The sequence below is a fragment of the Dysidea avara genome, chromosome 15 (assembly GCF_963678975.1).
Source record: "Dysidea avara chromosome 15, odDysAvar1.4, whole genome shotgun sequence".
Taxonomy (NCBI): Eukaryota; Metazoa; Porifera; class Demospongiae; order Dictyoceratida; family Dysideidae; genus Dysidea; species Dysidea avara.
In genome coordinates, this window is record NC_089286.1 from 3027953 (window position 1) to 3049359 (window position 21407).

The following is a 21407-nucleotide window of genomic DNA, read 5'->3' on the forward strand; positions in this document are numbered from 1 at the left end:
TCTGATAGCTAGAGCAGTCAAGATCGAGATACTCTAATAGAGCAGTCACAGTATTGTTAAGAGGAGCAGTGTAACGTGTGGAGTTAGCTATAAATAAGGAAATATAGTTGGCGAGGGTATCTATGGTAAGGGGCACAGCAGGTGACGATCGGCTTTTTTTTTCTGGTCTTCGACTTAAAGCTAGGCTGAAGTTGCAATTCCAGAGTGGAACCCCCCCTTTTAAAAAGTCTGGATCCGACCCTGTAAATGTGGTACAAATAGTTGTTGACTTGTCTGGCCTTGTTGCTGTTACTCCGGGCCAAGATATTTTGTGTGAGAGACTTGCCTGATAGCTAGCTAGATACAGAATCTATGCAGCAATTTCTTTTTATTGTTATTCTTAAAAGTTCACACTTGGAGGTTGTATAGCTACTTGAGCTCCATTTGCCAGATGTGTGCCCATTGTACAAGTGTATTTAGATCTTCTTGTAGAACTTGACAATTAGCTTCAGACTTGATGACAGAATAAAGCAGTACATTATCAGTAAAATAGCTTTACTTTTGAACATGACAGAGAAGGAAGTTCATTAATATATTGCAAGAAGAGCAATGGAGCTAAGACCATGCCTTGGGGTGGGATGACTTGTGACTATCTAATGTCACATATTGTGACCTGTCAGTTAGGAAGAATTTGAGCCATAGTAGTACTGAGTGGTCCATGCACGTATACCATAGTGATAAAGTTTCTTGAAGAGGCATGCATATGCATGTGACACTTTGTTGATTGCCTTACAGAAATCTAACAGAAGAACATCACATTAACCTTTTTCATTGAGACATTTGGCTAAATCATTAATGGTAGTAATCAGTTGGGATTCACAACTTCGTTTTTGTTGAAATCCATTTTGACTGTCACAGAGAACTTCATGATACTGTAAATGTGTGGGAATGCTTGAATATATGATATGTTCCAAGATATTACAACAAATACAAGTTAACGATACAAGCTACAAGCCTGTAATTACTTAGATCCTTCTTTAAAGATTGGAACAATTGCTGCTGTTTTCCAGATACCAGATAAAATGCCTTGGTCTATGGATGCTTTAAGATGATTGTGAGAGTTGGCACAATTTCGTAAGCAGCTTCCGGTTGTCAAGCCCAGTAGCTTTATTTGTTTTAACGTTAGATGATAGCTAAGCTACACCATTTGTATGCACCACTAACTGTGATATACTGGGCAGGGCATCATTGTTTAGGTCTGGAATGTGAGATATGTCTTCATGAGTAAAGACAGATAAAACATGTAGTCTGCAAGAAAGTATGCGTTTTCTTGAGGTTCAGTATACTATCCCTGGTATTTCAAGGAACTAACTCCTGTGTGGCCTATTCTCTTGCTTTCAATATAATATTATGACCATAATCATTAAATTTTGGTGACAGAATTACTGTTGGGTCAATGAGATTCGATACATACTGGGTTAAAACATTACTACATTCATACATACTGGCATTGCCTTTTGATATCTTTGTACTTAGCCCAGTCATAATTAATATTCGTTACATAAGCATGACTGTAGGCTCGTTGCTTCCTACGACTGAGACATTTAAAATAGTTATTTATCCATGATTGGCTGTGTTTAGTTGCAGTAAGTTTGGTTGGGACATGGTCCATACAAGTGTTACAGATATCCATAAAGTCATTCCAGAGAATATCAACTGATGTTGAAGTTGAAAAAGTGGTTAAAAATTGTTGGCAAAGTTCTTGAGCAGTTTGTCTAATGAGATTGCCCGGGACCAAAGATAGATAGTTCTCCTTGTAGGGGGTGGCAGATCGGCAAAGTGACAAGTACTACTTCATGATCTCTGATTCCATCAACTACATCACAGCTTTCAACCAATCTCGGTCTACCATGTCTAGAGTATTAGAGTCTCATGTGGGAAAATCTTCCATTTTGACGTATATAGACTTTGGGTAAGCTGTATACTCTGTATTGATCACCAGATGAGGAGAAACTATAGAGGTTGATTTTTTATGCATAGAGCTAGGGGTAATGCTCTCTCAAGAAATTTTAATTAACTATGTACTGAGATTGAATGTGTTAACAGTTTTCACTAAAATCTTTAAGCTGACATTGTTAAACATTATTATGTGATTGATATAGGCTGCTTATGCTTGCTTCTGCACGGTATCATGCAGAAGCAGGCTAAAGGATGAAGAGGTGGAGCTATGTGCATACAACAGTGTTGGTATAAGATTATAAGCAAACCAAATAACTTCTAATAGAAAATATGACTGTTTTATTAGGGTATATAGTTGACTGCTCTAATACTAAACCTTTGATACTTTTACAAATCAATACAAGATCTATTTTATTTGCCTGAATATAGACTTTACCAGTTTCTGGAAATTTTAGAAACCCCTTGATCTGCCCCTGCATTTGTTTAAAAGAAGTTATTCTCATAACAGCCTTTCAAGAATGTATTCACAGTGCATAAAAGCTTTAAGCAGTTGGTATAGTAGAATGTTGGCACAATGGTGAGATATAAGAAGAGGTTCAATTTCAGTGAACACCACTGCTTGAAGGTTCTTAGTTGACTAATTTGTTAAGATGCCTTACTGTAGTTATACTGATAGTAAAGTGTCAGTAAACTTAAGTAGCTATATGGAACATAATTATTTTACTAAGTTTTAAACTCTCAGTAAAACATCAGTGAATGCGGGTTTACTGAAAAACTACTAAAATAACAAACAATTAACTGTTCCATATACTGGGGATATACCACTGTAGTAAACTAAGATACTTCAAGCAGTGCACACTGGTCTCCATACCTAGCGATGAATGTTCTATTGGAGTAGTTTAGTTTCCTATTAAAGTATTTCAATTTTAGCAGCTTACTCCTGAAATATAATTTTGATCACTTCTTGTTAATTTCTAGAAGAGAGTAGGTCTTCCCTTCTTGTTTTCCATCGTTTCATTGTCTGTGAATGTAAAGATTCAATATATTTTTAATGCAGGAGAGCCTGTTTTTAAATGTCTGTGGGCAATTTGTGTTCATGTACAGCCAGAGAGAAAATGTACAACTTATATTACATTACAATTACATGCAATAATTAACTATATTACAACTAAGTATAAATAACTAAACTACACAAGTAAGTAATTTTGTTACAATTATAAGAATGTGACTAATTAAGAGACTGTCAACCAACTGGGATATAAAAGTTAAGTGTTCTAAATGTCAAATTGATTGTACAATGTACATAAACTTTAGCTACTCATCCTCCGATACTCAATGGATGGATTAAATTTTATATACTAAATATTCATAGTTCGCATGATCCAGAATAAACCTTTTTAGTCTGCTCTAGCTAGTTAATAACTTTATAAGTTGTTTAATAGCAGCATTCAGCCACCAATAGTACAAAAATCATTGATGTGGCAAGGAAAATGGCAACACAGGATGGAAGAGAAACTAATGTTATGTGACCTTAATGGTATAGCCACAGCTATAATTGAGTAGGAGAGTCAGTAGTCTGATGATGGATCCACAACTGAGATGGTAGACCATGTTGTATATACTACTAATACTATAATATGAACCAGGGCTGCCCAGAGAAATTAAGGGGCCCAGGGCAAAGAGTTAAAGTGGGGCCCCAGAGGCAAGGAAGTTTCCATTTTGAATCACAACTTTACCCAAGCTGTAAGTTGAAGACCAAAAAAAAAAAAAAAAAGCCATGACCTGCTAACAATGACAATAGCTACCTCTCACCAACCATATCTCCTTATCTATAAGCTTACTGCACTGCTCCTCTGAAGAATACTGTGACTGCTCTATTAGAGTATTTAGATCTGACTGCTCTATTAGAGTATATCGATCTTTTAAACAGGTATTCAAGAGGCCCTTCATGGGGCCTCCTGGGGCTCGGGGCAAAATTCCCCAGTTGCCCCCCCCCCCCCCCCCCCCGTGGGCGGCCCTGACATGAACACAAGATCTACCTAATATGCTAGCACTATGCTGGAATAGCCCTCCAGCCTATTATGCTTTTTATTATGCTAGCATATTTGACACAGGTGTAGTTGCATTGAAAAATAACAGGTAAATTTCACGAGTGAAATTTCCCCTGCAACAAGAGTAGTATTTATCTCAAGTTTCACTACAATCACTCATAGTAAGAGCTATAACTAAGACTGAGTAGGAGAGTCAGTATAGTCTCATGATATATCCACAACTGAGATAGTAGACCATGTTGTATATACTACTAATACTATAATATGAACACAAGATATAATGATGTAAACTATTGTGTACATTGTCACTGTTATATACTACACATACTAATAATAATGTCCCATAATAATTATCAAGTCCCATGTCAGTGAACTAGCAGCAGCAGCTACTTATCAGTCCCACAGCTCATACAGCACACTTGATAATATGATGGGTCCATACACAATGGTGTACCCATGATCCTGGGGCAGAAGTCGGGATAGAGGTCAATACATCCTGTAAAAGAGAATATCACATAATTGACTACTACACATTGTGTGGTTTAGTATTGATATCAAACACTACACAAGGAGGAGTAACAGAAGTGAAGTGTGAATACTGAATGGTATAGAGCATCATAAATAACAACAACAATATCAAGACACATAAATGTCATGCAGCCAAGCATACACCATGTGTATATGTGACTGAAGTTGACAAAACAAGGCTTCGATGCACAAAGCTTCGTTAGGAGATATGGCGATTTTAAGTAATCATTGTGTAATAACTTCCCAGTGCCTACAGCTGTGCAAACAAAATTTGCACCAAGTATTCATCTATTTACTAGCTATCACTGAGTGGGTGTATACATTTCTGATACCCAAAATTAGCCCTGTTTTGCATAGCTGCATGGTCTCTTCTCCAAAAAATCTCCATTTTTTCATTATAGCTGTCTGCCATGTAGGGTAGGCCACGCAGCAAAGTGACCAAATTCACTCTAGCCATTCGTGAGAAATGGGTACTCAATGGTATTGATTTTTTTTTCATTTATGTTTCCTTTTTAAGGAATCTACTGGGGCCAAGATTATTCTTTTTGTACACTTGCAAAAGTTGTTATAAAACAATTAATGCATAGTTTGATTAATTTGAAATTTGGCATAGATAAACAGCATAAAGGCAAATTCAGGTTTGCAAGGAATCTGATAAGTGTCCATGACGCTATGAATCCCTGTAAAAACATCAAACTTCTGTCATGGCTCCAGGGTATACCGCTAGTAGTAATAACTTGAAATTTGGTGTGTACATAGGCTAGAGTTTCCTTTTGATGGTTAGAAGTAAAAGCTAACTACAGAGTTACAAAACAAAAGACAAACAACTGTAAATGGGGGTTCGAGATACTCTAATAGAACAGTCACTGTGGGGTAAAATAAAACTTATTGAAAAAACTTATTAGAGTTCCTAACCAGGGACCTCCATACTGAACACCCAAATCTGTAAAGGCAATCATGGCTGTTCACCTCACATAATTTTTATCACTATATAGATAAGTAATCTGGGTGAAAACCCCAAAGCCAGACTATAACTGGCCTTGGGGCTATAAAGAGTACAAAAAGAAATAAACCCACATACAACAACTAAGTTTTGTAAAAGGGTCACGTGCAGCCTTCCATAGTTTGAGTGAAGAAAGTGAAATCAAAGGTAGCAGCCAAGAATATCAGTTATTTTCAACCCATTACACAGCATTTCGAATCAAGAATGTTCAAAAAGTACCTCTGCAATCCACGCATACTGAAAGAAAGAAATGGTGCCACGCGCCCCAGTTATATCAATTATCATCTGAAAAGTGAAGTATCCATTACACTTCATTGTCGGCTATGTTCAACTGGTTACATAGCAGGATGAATCAAGAACTATTTATTTAAAAAGCACCTCTGCAATCAAAGTAGCCACTATGAAAAATATGGACAATTTCTGTTATGAAGGGAATCCACCACATTCTACCACCAAGTCAACACTTTTTGCTGTCAGCAAAGATGAATGGGACACAAAGGAGGATACTGGTAAGTCCATGAAGAAATCATTGTACATATTGCAGTATGCCAAAAGGCACCTCTCGGGCCAAAGCAATGTCAAACAGTGAAAAAATCAAGTCCATAGCCTTAGCTGGTATCGAGTTATGCTTGTCTGAAGGCATCAGTCTGTCAGTTACTTACTCAGTCAGTCAGTAGAAAATTGTGTTTAATAAAATTTCTGTAGCAACATGTTGAAGGTGTTTGGGTTGATCTGAAAGCTTGTTTGGGCTTAGTTTTATCTAACCAATACTGCCTCATCGTTGTCTGGGAAAATTGAGGCTGGTTTTTTGGGTGATGTTATTTCGTGGGCCCCCCTACTCCTTTGTGGTCTCTAATGATTGAAGTACATAATTACAATGGTTTTTTTACTTTCCAGGATACTTCACACCTTAATTAGTGATACAACTTTTCATTTCATTTGTTCCTTTAAAGGGTAACTTCTATACTACTAGCTAGCACAATAAGGGTATACTTGTAACTCATAGTTTACCCTTGTTTTTAAGAGTTTAAAAGGTATTCAAGGTATTTTTCCTAATACCACCCATCCCTATTTGATTTCATAACTTTGTTTAGCAAGGCTTTTGATGGCAGCACCCCTTTTTAAACAGCTAAACTGTTTTGCATGGATAGTACGTATCTCACCACCAGGAATATCATTGTTACAGGTCCGGTATGATCTAGGTCGTGTAGCCAGATTACACTCTTGATCAGGTAGTACCTTATCCTCCATTGGACTATAGCACTCCACCTTCCTCCTCTGGCTACCACCCTCACATGTACGAGAACACTGTGAGATTGCATGATCACTACCGTATACGGATACAACACAATTTACCATGCTCCATCTTCCTCGTCTCCACCTAGTCCTTATCATACATGGTCCTCTGAGAGGTGGCAGGACAATTGGTGAGATCACAGTGTACATCAGACAATACATTTCCTGTGTCCTCATCAATACATTGTACCACACGTTCTTGGTTACCAAGGTGACAATTGGGAGTGCACTAAATAAGAAATTACATGGATCACATGTTACAATTATTGTACTGACATTTCCAAATGGTCCAGGCTGCCAAATGGCACAGACAGTACAGTTGTCAGTTGATCTCATTGGTACTACAATTCTTCCACTACAAACAGTAATGTTCCTACAGGGACCTGTAGTAGTATAATATAACATCATCATACAACACTACAGTACACTTACTCTCATCATTATTGATGGTCACGTTGGTCATTGCTATCTTACCAACAGTTACTCCTAGTGTAGCACTGGATGAAGGGACCTCCACTGTCAATCAGAAGGTCTCAGCTGGCTCAAATTGAGAGTCATCTATTATTGTGATTGGTAGACTGACTCTTCTCATTCCAGCAGGAATAACAACATTAAACTTTGTGTCATTAATGACTGATGATGGGAACTCAAAATCAATTCCATCTACATAATTACAAATACAATACGTCGTAATGAAATGTAGCTATGTCATGATGAGCTTCACTAATACAAACACAGGCATGATGTCTCTGTCTCCACATCTCTCTGTCTGTCTGTGTGCATCTCTCACTGTCTCTGTGTGCATCCACACACGCACACACACACACACACACACACACACACACACACACACACACACACACACACACACACACACACACACTCTCTCTCTCATACACACACTCTCTCTCACACACACACGCACGCACACATGCATGCATGCACGCACGCACGCACGCACACACATACACAAACTGCTTACATGCACAAACGTACACATACTCATGCACACCAAAATAACATTATAATAGCAACATATAAAGATAAAATCACTCAGTAATCTCTGGTAAACCAATGTGCTACTTAGATCTAGAAGACTAGCATCGGTGAATCATTCTGGGACAGTATGTGTACGTAAATGAAAACGAGGAACTCCCATTAGACTACAAGAGTTAGTAACATAATTTGACTAATACACACATTATACATACACACCACACAGCTCATACCAATAGCACTTAAATCTTCAGCATCAACTACTACATCAATTGATACATTTACTGGTCTACTGAGTACCAAGAATGGTTCCACTGGAGTTCTGTCTTCATTTATTATGTAGCTACGGAACCCAAATTGTACTGCAACTATAACAGAATGTAATAATGACAAGCTGGTTAAGTGTTAGTTGTGTTCACCTGATGAGTCTTTGATTATGCCAACAGCATCAGTAACTCTACCTGGTGTTAGTAGCATTTCTGCCTCAGAAGGTTTCACCAACATGAGGTTGAGTTGTTCATCAAGTTCAGCTTCATTATCCAGAATAACTGGTAATTGTACAGTAGCTGTACTCTGACCAGCTGGGAAGGTCACATCATTAGGATCATAGTCAACACCAGCTAACATGTGGAGAAGTGACATGATAGTAACTCAGTATAAAAGAATTGTGTACCAGTTGCTGTCTGTTCAGTGGTAACCACAGTTACAGTGACAGCTGTATCTAACACACCATCCAATAGTTCTAATGTGATGTCCATAGCTTGTGAAACTTCAGTAGTAGCAAATGTGTCCCTACTAAACTGTACAGCCACATCTACAATGACACAATACTAAAAATAGTTACAATAGGACAAATGGTTGACTGACTTTCATTGTCCATTATAGTTATAGTGGCAGTGTCAACTCTACCAACAGTTATCATTCCTGAAGGTGTTAACATTAGTCGAAACATTTCAGTCATTTCTGCTAGAGAATCGTCTGTTATTCCAATTGTAAATGTTTGCCTTGACTGTGTTGCAGTAAACATCACTTGATATGGACCAGCAGTGAAATCACTACCACCTACAGAAGTGTATGATAAACAATTTCTATTATTACTGTATGCAAGATTACACAGAGACAATGTCACAAGCAAAGATTACACACACACACACACAAACACACACACATTTTATTTGGACACTTACTAGTAGCACTTCCGTTGACTGTCACAACAGTGGCTGTAGCAGGAGCACCTGCTGGCCTATTCAACTCCAGCTCAACTTGTACTGATCTCATATCTTCACGGACTGTGTACTCATCATCCACAAATTGTACAGACACTACACATCAAACAATAGATGAGAGGAATCCATCACACAGAACTAAATTGTATTACAGAAAATAGTTTAATGACATACCAGTGGAATCTTCAATGCGTCCAATAGCAGTATTGGTGGATCCCAGTCTAATAAATGAGTTGGTGGATGGTATCATCAAACGCAGTTGAAATCTTTCCTCATTCTCAACAACTGCATCACGTGTTAGTGGTACCTGCACATCTACCCTCCTAACTGATGGACCAAATGTTACAGTGATAGGATCAGAGTCAAAGTCCACACCACCTCCTGTACACATAATGATATAACTATTATTAACTACAATCATTGATACTGACCTATGGCTGATGTAGGGAATGATTCAGTTGGAATGGCTGATATGTTAAATGGAGCACTTAGTCTTCCACCTGACAAAACCACTGTAACTGGTAACTCCCCAGATGCCTCAGTTGCAATATATTCCGGTCTGGTGAATTCTACTCTCACAACTGAAAACATTGTAACTAACAACATTTCTTACATTTCTTCACTCACCATCGTTGTCTATTATGTTAACAGTAACAGTAGTGATGTTCCCTAATGCTACACCACATGATGATCTGCCTGTTGATAACTGTAGGAATGCTGTAAATTGTTCGGTATCTTCAAGCAGTTGATCCTCATTAATAAAAATGTTCACTTGTTGACCACGGAAAGATCGTGAGATAGGAATTAATGTATTGAAGGAAGAGTAGTCTTCAGGAGCTACAAGAAGTACAGCAGTTAATAGGAACAAGATGACAATCATTGTGTACCCATAGCTGTGCCATCACTAGTAGAGACTATCACATTAAAATCCGCAATGGCTGGCTGACTAAGTAGTAACACTAACTGCACAAATCCATCACCTTCATTTACATTGTAGCTAGATCTCTCAAAACTGATTGTTACTGTAAAACACTTCTAGAAATGATGTAATAGACAGAAGCTACTAACCTGTGGAGTCTTCAATGATACCAGTGGTAGTGCCTTGTGTTCCAATTTGTATACGTGGATTAGCTACATTGAGGGACAGTGACATGAGGAACGTTTCACTGTCTTCAACTATTGTATCACAAATTAGTGGAATATTCACAATTTGACGTCGGTCACCAGGTGAGAATGTAGTGGACAATTGAGAAGAGTCAAAGTCCAGCCCAGCTATGAAGTGTTAAAGGAAAACAAATGTGTGACTGTAGCATGGTGTGTTCATCTCACCTGTGGCTGTTCTTGAGGAGAGTGTAATGGCGACAGAAAACGGAACGTTGGAAACACCACCAGTCACTCTAATGATAGCTTCCAAGTCTTCTGAGATCTCAGTACTTATATACTGTGACTGGGTGAACTCCACTCTTACAACTACACATTGCTATTATAAGATTGACATACACCTTGCTTTACTAACCATCATTGTCAATAATAGTCACATCTGTAGTGTCCCTTACAGTATCAATAACAGAACCACAAAATCCACCAGACACTATTAGGATGATTATCAATGTGAACATCTCATTAGGTTCAGCTATATCATCATCAACTAGCAAAACACTGAATTGTCGTTCAGTTTCTCCAGCTAGTATAGTGACAGGAAATATTGATGACTGCCTGTAATCTGAGCTCCCTGTGAAACGAAAACACTCATATATACACTTACATTGTAGGAGATTATTAGGTTACCACTAGTAGATATGTCTGTTAGGCGAAGTTGAACTGTTCAGTGCGCAAAATAACGGTCGGTCACCGGACAATATCCGGAAATTATTAGCACCTGTCCTGACGAAAATTAGAAGAGTATCGTTATGCAACGAGAAGCATATCGCGAAAATAATATTTTTATCACGTGCGTTTCAGCATAGATACTAGACTTATAATAGGGATTGGCAACGCACTATAAAATTATTATTTTCGTAAATTAATGCGCGTTTCGCTGGTGAAGTAAAAGATGGTGGAGCCTTTGAGTGACAGGCACTCGAGCAGGCGTGTAGTGCACGTATTCTTCGTGCGTTAAAGCTGAATCTATGGCTATATGAAGTACATTGGATGGGTAAGTTTCTTATTTGTGTGTTTTAGCGCGCTGTCATTTTGTTGTTTACTGTGGAGTTCAACGCTATTTACCGTTGTGTAGTTTTCTTGAAGTGACACAACGTTCCTAAACGGTGTTAACATTTCCCACCCTTTTATTTTGACCCTGGAAGTGTTAATGGATCAAATTTTCTAATAATAGGGGCGTTGTTTGAGGGAGAATGCTTATTTACAGGGAATTTCAGAGCGATATTTGTACAAGTTTGTGTAGTTTTACTGAGCTTCGTGAACTACCTTCTGAAGAGTTTCCAAGGTTCAGTACAAATGTTAACTTTGGAGAATGTCACTCTATATCTAGTTTATGAATCCTTCCTGTTACTTTCGTGTAGGTAGAGTTTAAAATGAGCAACAGAAAATTTCACATGTATAGTCTTGGCATCAGAACTTTGATGAAAGGAGAGAAATTACAAGAAATTCAAGGTTGGAAGACCACCTAAGAACCAGAGGGAAGAATATTACAGATAATGATCTAGTGTGTGCTCTTTAGCAATGGTCTCAAACTGGGTTTTTGGAATTACGTTGATGCTATTGCTGAAAGCTTTGCTATAATGTGTGTGTGCTTGGCTGCTGTACTATTACCAAAAGCTTTACTTTAGTGTGTGCGTGCGTGCGTGCGTGCGTGCGTGCGTGCGTGTGACTTTGTAGTACAAAAGTGTGTTTTTGTGTTTACCTTTTGTGTGTGTGCTGCATTACCAACAGAAAGGTGTGGTAATGAGAAAACAATGGGTGAAATATTTTTCGAACTTGTTTCAAATAAATTACCCTCTTCATGAATATAATTATGCATATAATACGACTTGACTTAATATGACTTTTACCAACTACCTCAGTAAACAATCTGATGAAATTGCATATTGCACAAAGGTATCTAATCTCCTTTGGTATTAGTCTTACGTGCCAGACATTTTGTTTGGGGACTGCAAGTAAATTACATGGTCACTGTTCTCCATATTCCATGATCACAGCTGGAGTATTGACAGGGCTAACTCTACACATTGTATAGTTCACATTCTTATGGTTGAATGTGGATTACAGCCTTTTTTTGCTGAACTTTGAAAGTACTGTGGGCTTAGGTTCTTGACTTCCCCAATACAGTTGAATCTGGTTCACTATGTATATGTAAATTTATCACTTTTAGTGCAAAAAAAATATGATGACATAATTTATTGTATTTTGGGAAAAATTGTGCAACAGAAACCAGGAGTCTTTCCTGCTTCCCACATAAAATATCTGGCAGGAGAAATTACTCTGGTATAATGAATTATTTGTGGTGTGTTTATGTAGTAGTCTTAATTTGATTTTTGATTTATTGTAATGCTAGGTAAGCTGTTAGCATCTGAGTGAGCAGTTGCAGAACCAACAGACCTGCTGGCAGACTAGATGGAGTCAGAAGTATAACACAAGACAAGCTGCAACAGGCCCATGCAAGAGTAGAGCAAGAATCAACCTCCTAGTCGGATTAGCAATGTTTACATCATGTAGTTTCATATGACATGTAAATAATAGCCTGGCAAGGTGTTATTTGTAACTTGAGTTGTATGGCACACGAATCAAAGTTGTATAGGGTGTATGAACTGTGCTATGTTTGATCCTGTGTGACAGTACTGCCTCATGGATATGGGATGTCCCTCATTGTTGAGATCAAGGTGATGCTTCACTGACTTCAAATTCAGTTTATGGTCTGGTGTACATAATAGGTCTTACTCCTACTAGAGTTCAGGAACCGGGCACACCCAGTCCGCTACAGTATTTCATTTGAACTTGAGTGGTCTAAACTGATGGAGTGTAATCATCAATGCTGACTTCAAAGGTTCAGATACACTCTAATAAAGCAGTCCATAACTCTAATAGAACAGTCAGTGCTTGAAGTGTGAATAATTTGTGGTTCTGTACAGGTAAGCCAGAGAGATGTGAGGATGTCCTATAGTTAAATTCATGCTTTAGCAGATTAGCTACAACTTCTCGGCATACAGTTTTGTCCAGATACAATTTGGGTGAGGGAAAATTGTTCCGCCACTAGAAAGATGGCAAGAGAAAGTTATTAATCTCAGCTGCTTAACTCTCATCTCTTAGTCTAGTCTTCTCACTGTCGCAATGCGAGAGATAAATACGAAAGCACCTTCACTGCACTGCATAAAGACGTAAGGCAGTGCAGTGAAGGTGCCTTGCGTCTAGTGTTTTTATGTAACACATACATACTGTAACTTTTTGTTCACAACTAGTAATTGTAGCATACGTACACTTATTGATTGTAACATGCACTTCACTATTGTTGATTTTACATCCTAGGCACACCAGCTGTGCTGTCTGCCTAGCAATTAATAATAAAGAATAAAGGCAGGTTTCACTTCCGTACTGAAATTCCATCACGTATGCTAGCAAGAATCCCTAACGGAGCTACGTACCTTTAAAGACTAAATCTTCGTGGAAACACATGAAACATTCTCAGTAGCATAGCGGCACTATGATAGCGGTTAGCTGGTAGTGACTTGAAAATTCCTAACAGTATTACGGGAAAGCGAAACGCGGATTATTTCCGTTTACGCCTCCGTTGCCAATCCCTATTATAAGTCTAGTAAGGTAAATGCGGGTATTTCCGGACAGCGTACAATTCCGGACACTTTGGTACCTTTATCAAGCTAGCCGAGGAACGAAACAACGGATTGCCTTGAAATTTCTGCTGTGAATAGCTATTCTTATAGGGATTATAAAAATCGAAAATTGTGTTCTAGTTGATTCATCCTTGGGTGCTATACACGAAGTGTCCGGAATTGTGCGCTGTCCGGAAATACCCGCATTTACCTTATCTATGGTTTCAGTTATTATTAGTTTTTTTTTTTTTTTTTTACCAGTATCTAAAATCATCAGTACGGGTCTCTTCGTGTTAGGGTTCGTGATCGAGGACGTGAACCAGAGGAGCGTCTTCACTCAGAACCTGACCGGTGGGTTGAATGCTAAGATACATGGCACGAATTTGTTAGTGTTTGTGTAACTGTATACGAATAATTTTTGTGCCCATACCTTCACCTGTGAAATATGATACAGGCTCCTGTTAGTACTAGTCCTGCCCCCCAGGAAGATATGCCAGCACTGACTTGTAGGTACCTGAGTATTGCACAGGTGGCTGAGTCAACTGGGTAGGCGTGCTGCACATGTGAGTGTAGTGCATGCATTCATATCAAGTAGTTTGTGGACATTTGCTATATTGTTCATGGCAAAATGCCAGCTGGAACAGGTATGTCCAATACATTTCAATTGAAAAAACCATATTGATTATCGTGTACCGCCTACCTCTAGTCTGTATAGTAACTTTCCAAATTTGATACGTGTAGAGCAACTCTCTGCGAGTACAATGATGCCAAAAGAAGTCCAATTCATGGAAATTTTGGTGAGTCAAAATGGCCTGAACCGACCGGGTGTAGCAAATTTCTCCATATCTACATGTACATTTTACAGATGTTATTGAAAATGCATGGCACGAGTAGTTACCTATAGTTTCTCAGTCTAACTAAAGCACAAAACTACACGTACAGTACTTCCAATTACCTTACAGTACATCATCGCATCATTTTGTTCAGAAATGCTTGTGGGGTCTACGTATCACGTGTGCTGACAGTTGGAAATTATCATGTGTACGGCAGGTGCCTTCTTTTGATTCTAAACCAGCACCCTTAAATAACAATTCAATGTTCATACAATAATCATTAGCATTTTATGGCTTGTCACTCTGGCTTCTTTTACTGGGCGAAGGGCTGGCAGTGACAAACTAGGTGCCTCATCCCACGGCAGGAAGCTGTACACCCGTACATTACATGGTGGTCATCTGGATGAGATTTTGAGTAGAAGTCACTCTCCTCTTCAACTACCCACTCGTCCTGTCGAGATACTGAGCAAACTCAGTCTCACCCCACATCGTGCCATTTTCGAATAGTGATTGGTCTCATGACTTTCCACCATTATATTTATGTGATGATGATCCATTCACTTCATTGCATACAAACCAGTCTAATAGTAGTATACTGCATTTTTGTAGCTTTGTATCCTTTTTGTTGTAACTGTGAATTCACTGTATACAGCTAGCTGTCTAGTCGTAAATAATAAATTAATTATAGGTTATTCTATAAGGGGGTCATGCTGCATGGGTTCCCTGTGAAATTTGGAGGAAAAGTTGTAAGTTGCTAGCTAGTTAATTTAGCATCAATTTTAAGGTATTTTCAAGCTTTTAAATTGCAAAATTCTGCAGCTCCTGGGGGTTGCACCTCTAGACCACCTTGAACTTCTAATTGCTATAACTAACTGTACGCTGAGCCATATAACAAGTGTCATGCTGTGTCCCCTGTATGTCAGGTCTACAATTATCTACCTACTATACATAGTATAAATAGTCTGAGGAACAACAGATAGGCTTGAGCATATTTAGCTACCTAGCAGTGGAATATCACTAAAGTTGCATATCTGAGTGTCTAATTATTCAAAAATTTCCTGCCCCTAGAATGCTTGTGCTTCGCACTTTGCTGTGTGCCTCACCCACTGTGCAGCAACTCCTCTCTCATTGGCAGCACCATGTATATAATACAATTCCAACATATACAATGGCCTGACCAACTCTCCTCTGGCCCTGCTAGAAACATCTTATGCTATGAAAATCACCTTGACGGAATAATATTAGTTTATCTAATGTCAAATGTAGCAGTATAAACAAGGCTGGAGGTCAAACAAAGCAGCTCTTCAAAATAGGACTAGCATTGTACGTAGGGGTACGCTATTTTATAGTGCTTCTACACATAATTACTCCTATATATATAGGAATATTGCATGTGAAAATTGAAACACAACCACCTAGTTTGAAAAGTCCATATGACTTCTTGTTTTCACTGAGAATTAGTTTACAAACACAACTTCTTTGCTAACAAGTTAACCAATTGACATAGTTAGCACAAACTGTATAAAATATGAGGTCTAGAAGAGACAAAAATTAGATGATAAATGCAATAATTATTGCAAAATGCGATAAATATTGCGAAGGCAAAATGCATGTGATAATGGTATTGCGAGCACTTGCTTATGTGATATTGGTGATTTATTGAAATATTTCCCAACCCTATTCTCCGTATAGCAATGGATGGCCATTTATCAGTGAATAATGTTTTTATTGGCTGTCTGATAGAGCTTGTTCTGGTAGTCCTCGAGAGGCTTGGCTATGATCTATGGTTTCCACATTTGTTCACACATGACCACAAACATGCTGTTCAGTACACATCCATACAACCTGATTAAGTACAGCTTTACAACCTTTGTTTGGCTGTACTTAATCAGTTCAGTAATTAATTTATGATTCTGTTTACAAAAACTAATTAGTATGAATCATTAGAAATACTACAACTCTTTCATAAAGATGACAGTATTTTGTGGTCCTATTTTGTTAGGGGAAATCCCTACTATATATATAGTACTATTATACTGTATGATATGGTGTGTTGTATTCTATCACTTTACTGCATTGTATTCTAATAGTTTCACTCCAGGATCATGTTCACTTACTGCATACAAGCTCACCCCATCAGGATTTGACTGGGGTCGTAATAACAAGGACACCGGTAATAATCCCCATGGTTACCTGCCGTCACACTATGAACGTGTCCAGATGCTCCTGTCAGACAGGTTCCTTGGGTTTTTCATGGTCCCCTCTCAGGGATCCTGGAACTATAACTTCATGGGTAAGTGGAGTAGTGTGCTTGTTATAATAATGTTGGGGTAGGATACTGACTAATGTCCTAATTATTATTGTAATTTGTTAAAGACATTTATGTTGTGTTTTTATTACTGGTTACCATGGTGAGAGGGATGATGATAATCTAACCAACCATCTTTCGGGACTGAAATTTGAATATGTTGATATCCTCTGATAACCTGACCCCTCACCTGATTGGTAGCCATAGTAACTGCCACTGGCCAGTCCCAAAATTAATATTGTTTGGCCACAAACTAATGTAATGTGTTCTGTTTGTAAATTACTGAAATACCTGGTGACTCATATGTTTCTATTAACTGTTCAGTACCACCTTAATAATATTGTCATCACGTACATCACATTTTACAGGTATCAAACACTCTCCTACAATGAACTATGAGTTACAACTAGCTAATCCAAAGGAGTTTTATCATGAGGCTCATCGGGTAACTCATTTCACCAACTTCAGTTACGCTGAGGAAAATGAGGCGGCCACTGCTGATCGTGAAGATGTCTACGCTTAGTAACTTACTCAAAACAATGCACACCACAATATTTGTATTGATAATTGTTAATGTATTTATTTTGTGTTGTACTTTGTGAATTATCAGATTATTGTACTACTGTATATATAGTGGGATTTATTTGAGGGTGAAAAGTTTTGCCATCCAATTTTCAATTACTGGCTGTCCAGTACAATAAAATTTTTCTTCAAGGGGTTGATATATGTGACCATATTTTGAAAAACCATACATTTGGGCAAATGCAAAATTTGTGGGAATGCTCAATTGAAAATTTCACCAATATTTTTTTTAATTAACTTTTGCATATTCTGATAAAGCAACTATTAAGCCTTCTTGCTGTGAAATTTCACACCCATAGCTTCTTTATTCTAGGAGATGTACTCAAATATATCAGGCCATGTAGTAGCTTCACAATGTGTGGGACAGCAATTAACTTACAAATTGGGTGATTTGTTCATTCCTGAAGCCAAATATTTTCTTGTCTAGACAATAATACAAGTGTATTAATTGAGGAAAAGCACAAAGAACACATGATTAAACTCTCAAGGATCTCTTTTCATCCACTTTAGATTGTAAGAATGGAGATCTTTGTCAACAAAGTGATTTGTCATCAATTTGTCACACCTGATCACTATACAGTTCTATAAACTGATGATGAAAAGTTACAAAATTAATTAATTTTATGTAAAAACCACGTGATTAGCTCACGTAAACTCACATGGCAGATGAAACCATAGATAATAGAGTAAAGGGATAGGAAACGCAAGCGATTTCCGGTTTGATTTCCGTTACGCGTGACTTGAAAGGACAAGACAGTTTTGTGAGAATTAGTGTTCTAAGCAGCGTAAATAGTAATCCAACAGACTACAGTAAGTATTTAGGCCTTTGTGAGAGATTTTGGCGAGAGAATTCAGACCATAGATTTTGTAACAAAGCGTATCGCATTAACCGTGATTGTTACACGCTGTCACACTTTCGCTCATCGTACCTTCATGCCTCGTCCATACCGCTTCTTTTATAGCCGGTTCCACTTTCGAATCTTGTGGTAAGCTAGGCGTGTCACCAACACAGTCTTTTACCGTTGCGTTGTACTGCAAGGTGGTTTAAACTTTTGGTTAAAAATGGAAGATACTTAGTCGTTTCTTCAAGCAACAGTTCCCGTTTTGCTCCGATATTTCCTCTGGTTCCCTCTGTTAAATGGTAAGGAATAGGTTTATCACAGTTAAAAGGATAGAATATATTTACGAAGAAAGTAAAGTGGTTTAAAGTAATTTTTGGGCCGTTTTTTTCACTTTCAATCTCCTTTAATTTTGCGTATAACTTCCTTGAGGGTTGGTACCATCCTAGTTCCCTCGATTACTTACTTGAGTTCACTGTAGCGAAGTTTTCAGAGTCGTTGGTTACAAAATTCTGTCGTTACAACAATTTGTTTCTCTGATACAAGCGCAGCAAGCGTAACGAGTATGTTCGTGACGTACTACACGGAATTCCAATAGAATTGTACGTATATTGTACGTATTTTGTTACGTCACGTTATTGCGTTTCCTATCCCTTTCAAGTACTCTATTATCTATGGCTTTAGTAATTCTACATGCTAAACATACATGTTAATGGAGTTTAAACATATAAATTGATATCTAATAGTGAGAAGGGATATAGCTATCGGTGGTGTGCATAAAGTCTGTCTCTTCAGCTTCGTAGTCACGGTAGGTTTTGCTGATCCAGGTATAGTGTGGCAGCTACTTCCTCCATATGTGCATATTCTGGTTGAGCCTACAACACAAACATGACATATATACATGCAAAAGATAAGATGCACACTGACCATATAATTTATTGCAGCTATACGAGTGATATGTAGGAAATTCTTTATTAAATAATTTTAAATCAGCTATAGATAATTACTTTTATGACTATAGATTTATGTTAATGTAATAATTATATTCAGTTAATTTTTGTTCATTGCATCTAATTTATGTATGTATATGTATGTAGTTGAATGGGTGTACAGGCTTCTAAGCCTCAACCCAAATCACATCATAATTATATAATTATGTTCTGCTGGGAGTCAATATACAGTATAATACCATACCTGTTTCACTGCCCATACAAAAGTCTCAATAGTAGCAGTGAAATTTATCCCGTATTTCACTGGTAGCAGTGAAAAAGTTGTAATTGCAATTTCATTGGCTAGAATTTATGTTAACAATGTTACTGATAATGTAGCGCCAATAGACCTTATTCATTTAGAACAGTATGCACCCTCTGATGTCACTCAAGCCATACAAGGCACCCTATTTGCCATGGTGATGGTCTTTCGGATGCCATTTTGAGTTCTAAAACTGGGCGAACACAACGGTTGCTATCATGTTACCATAGTTATGGTACTGCAAATGGCGAATTTGGTGGAGAATTGTGGTGTTACTATGGTTTTGGTACTGCAAATGGCGAATATTAGTCTCGTGCCCAGACCCCACCCACTGCGTTGAATCATAGATAATAGAGTGAAGGGATAGGAAACGCAATAACGTGACGTCACAAAATACGTACATTTCTATTGGAATTCCGTGTAGTACGTCACGAACATACTCGTTACGCTTGCTGCGCTTGTATCAAAGAGAAACAAATTGTTGTAACGACAGAATTTTGTAACCAACGACTGTGAAACTTCGCTACAGTGAACTCAAGTAAGTAATCGAGGGAAATAGGATGGTACCGACCCTCAAGGAAGTTATACGCAAAATTAAAGGAGATTGAAAGTGAAAAAAATGGCCCAAAAATTACTTTAAACCACTTTACTTTCTTCGTAAATATATTCTATCCTTTTAACTGTGATTAACCTATTCCTTACCATTTAACAGAGGGAACCAGAGGAAATATCGGAGCAAAACAGGAACTGTTGCTTGAAGAAACGACTAAGTATCTTCCATTTTTAACCAAAAGTTTTAACCACCTTGCAGTACAACGCAACGCTAAAAGACTGTGTTGGTGACACGCCTAGCTTACCACAAGATTCGAAAGTGGAACCGGCTATAAAAGAAGCGGTATGGACGAGGCATGTAGGTACGATGAGCGAAAGTGTGACAGCGTGTAACAATCAAGGTTAATGCGATACGCTTTGTTACAAAATCTACGGTCTGAATTCTCTCGCCAAAATCTCTCACATAGGCCTAAATACTTACTGTAGTCTGTTGGATTACTATTTACGCTGCTTAGAACACTAATTCTCACAAAACTGTCTTGTCCTTTCAAGTCACGCGTAACGGAAATCAAACCGGAAATCGCTTGCGTTTCCTATCCCTTTACTCTATTATCTATGGTTGAATAGGGTCTGGTGACATTCGCAGGAGTTTTGGGCCCTACGCCATTTTTTTTTCTGACCAATCGGACGCCTTGATTCAGGTACAACGCGATTTGATAGGCTGGAACTAGGAAAATGGCCGACTACAGCTATGGATACAAATGCGTAAACAATATGGCGGCGGGCCCAAAAACATAGCGTAAGTCACCAGACCCTATTCAACGCAGTGGGTGGGGTCTGGGCACGAGACTAGGCGAATATTGGCGGACAACTCCTTCGCAACGGGTTGTAAGCCCTATGAAATTAATTCAGTGAATAAGGTCTATTAGTGTTGAAGCGTGTTTAGTACATAGTGACAAATTGCGTACATGGCAACGCTAATGCACAGCATGCGTATATGCAGCGAGTATGGTATCAACTGGGAATAGCATGGGTAGCAGTGAAATTTGGGATAAATACCACTCTTGTGTTGGAAATTTATCCCCATTTCCAATACAACACTCGTGGTATTTATCCCAAATTTCACTGCTACCCATGCTATTACTAGTACATATACCACTTTGACACCTCAGATCAAAGGAAACCACAGGATTATATATCACAAAATTTTAATAACGACA

The 21407-nt window shown here is 38.2% G+C and overlaps 2 protein-coding genes and 2 long non-coding RNA genes across 6 annotated transcripts; 2 read left to right on the forward strand and 2 right to left on the reverse strand.

The window, feature by feature from the left end:
- Positions 1-4254: 4254 nt before the first annotated feature.
- On the reverse strand, positions 4255-14216 carry LOC136245481 (FRAS1-related extracellular matrix protein 2-like). 3 transcript variants are annotated; one of them, XM_066037026.1, is made up of 19 exons: positions 14081-14216; positions 10827-10917; positions 10555-10770; positions 10368-10508; positions 10107-10310; positions 9926-10060; positions 9666-9875; positions 9470-9619; positions 9213-9419; positions 9000-9134; positions 8680-8874; positions 8486-8626; positions 8232-8432; positions 8046-8180; positions 7249-7479; positions 7093-7199; positions 6877-7045; positions 6684-6828; positions 4255-4485 (listed from the first exon to the last, which is right to left on the reverse strand). In XM_066037026.1, the coding sequence occupies exons 3-15, from the start codon at positions 10655-10657 to the stop codon at positions 7340-7342; spliced, it is 2097 nt and encodes a 698-aa protein (XP_065893098.1). In that variant the 5' UTR covers positions 10658-10770; positions 10827-10917; positions 14081-14216; the 3' UTR covers positions 4255-4485; positions 6684-6828; positions 6877-7045; positions 7093-7199; positions 7249-7339. The 3 variants fall into 3 exon arrangements, with proteins under 3 accessions (XP_065893098.1, XP_065893099.1, XP_065893097.1); XM_066037027.1 differs by lacking the exon at positions 14081-14216 and having other exon boundaries at positions 10555-10722; positions 10804-11450; XM_066037025.1 differs by lacking the exon at positions 14081-14216 and having other exon boundaries at positions 10827-11343.
- On the reverse strand, positions 4376-7279 carry LOC136245210 (ADAMTS-like protein 4). The gene is made up of 5 exons (XM_066036707.1): positions 7249-7279; positions 7093-7199; positions 6918-7045; positions 6684-6847; positions 4376-4485 (listed from the first exon to the last, which is right to left on the reverse strand). The coding sequence occupies exons 1-5, from the start codon at positions 7277-7279 to the stop codon at positions 4376-4378; spliced, it is 540 nt and encodes a 179-aa protein (XP_065892779.1).
- Positions 11024-13958, forward strand: LOC136245488 (uncharacterized). The gene is made up of 3 exons (XR_010695881.1): positions 11024-11193; positions 12553-12746; positions 12796-13958. It is a non-coding gene; the product is annotated as an uncharacterized lncRNA (long non-coding RNA).
- LOC136245486 (uncharacterized) lies at positions 14049-17590 on the forward strand. Its single transcript, XR_010695878.1, has 3 exons — positions 14049-14173; positions 16746-16948; positions 17332-17590. It is a non-coding gene; the product is annotated as an uncharacterized lncRNA (long non-coding RNA).
- The last annotated feature ends 3817 nt before the right edge of the window (positions 17591-21407 follow it).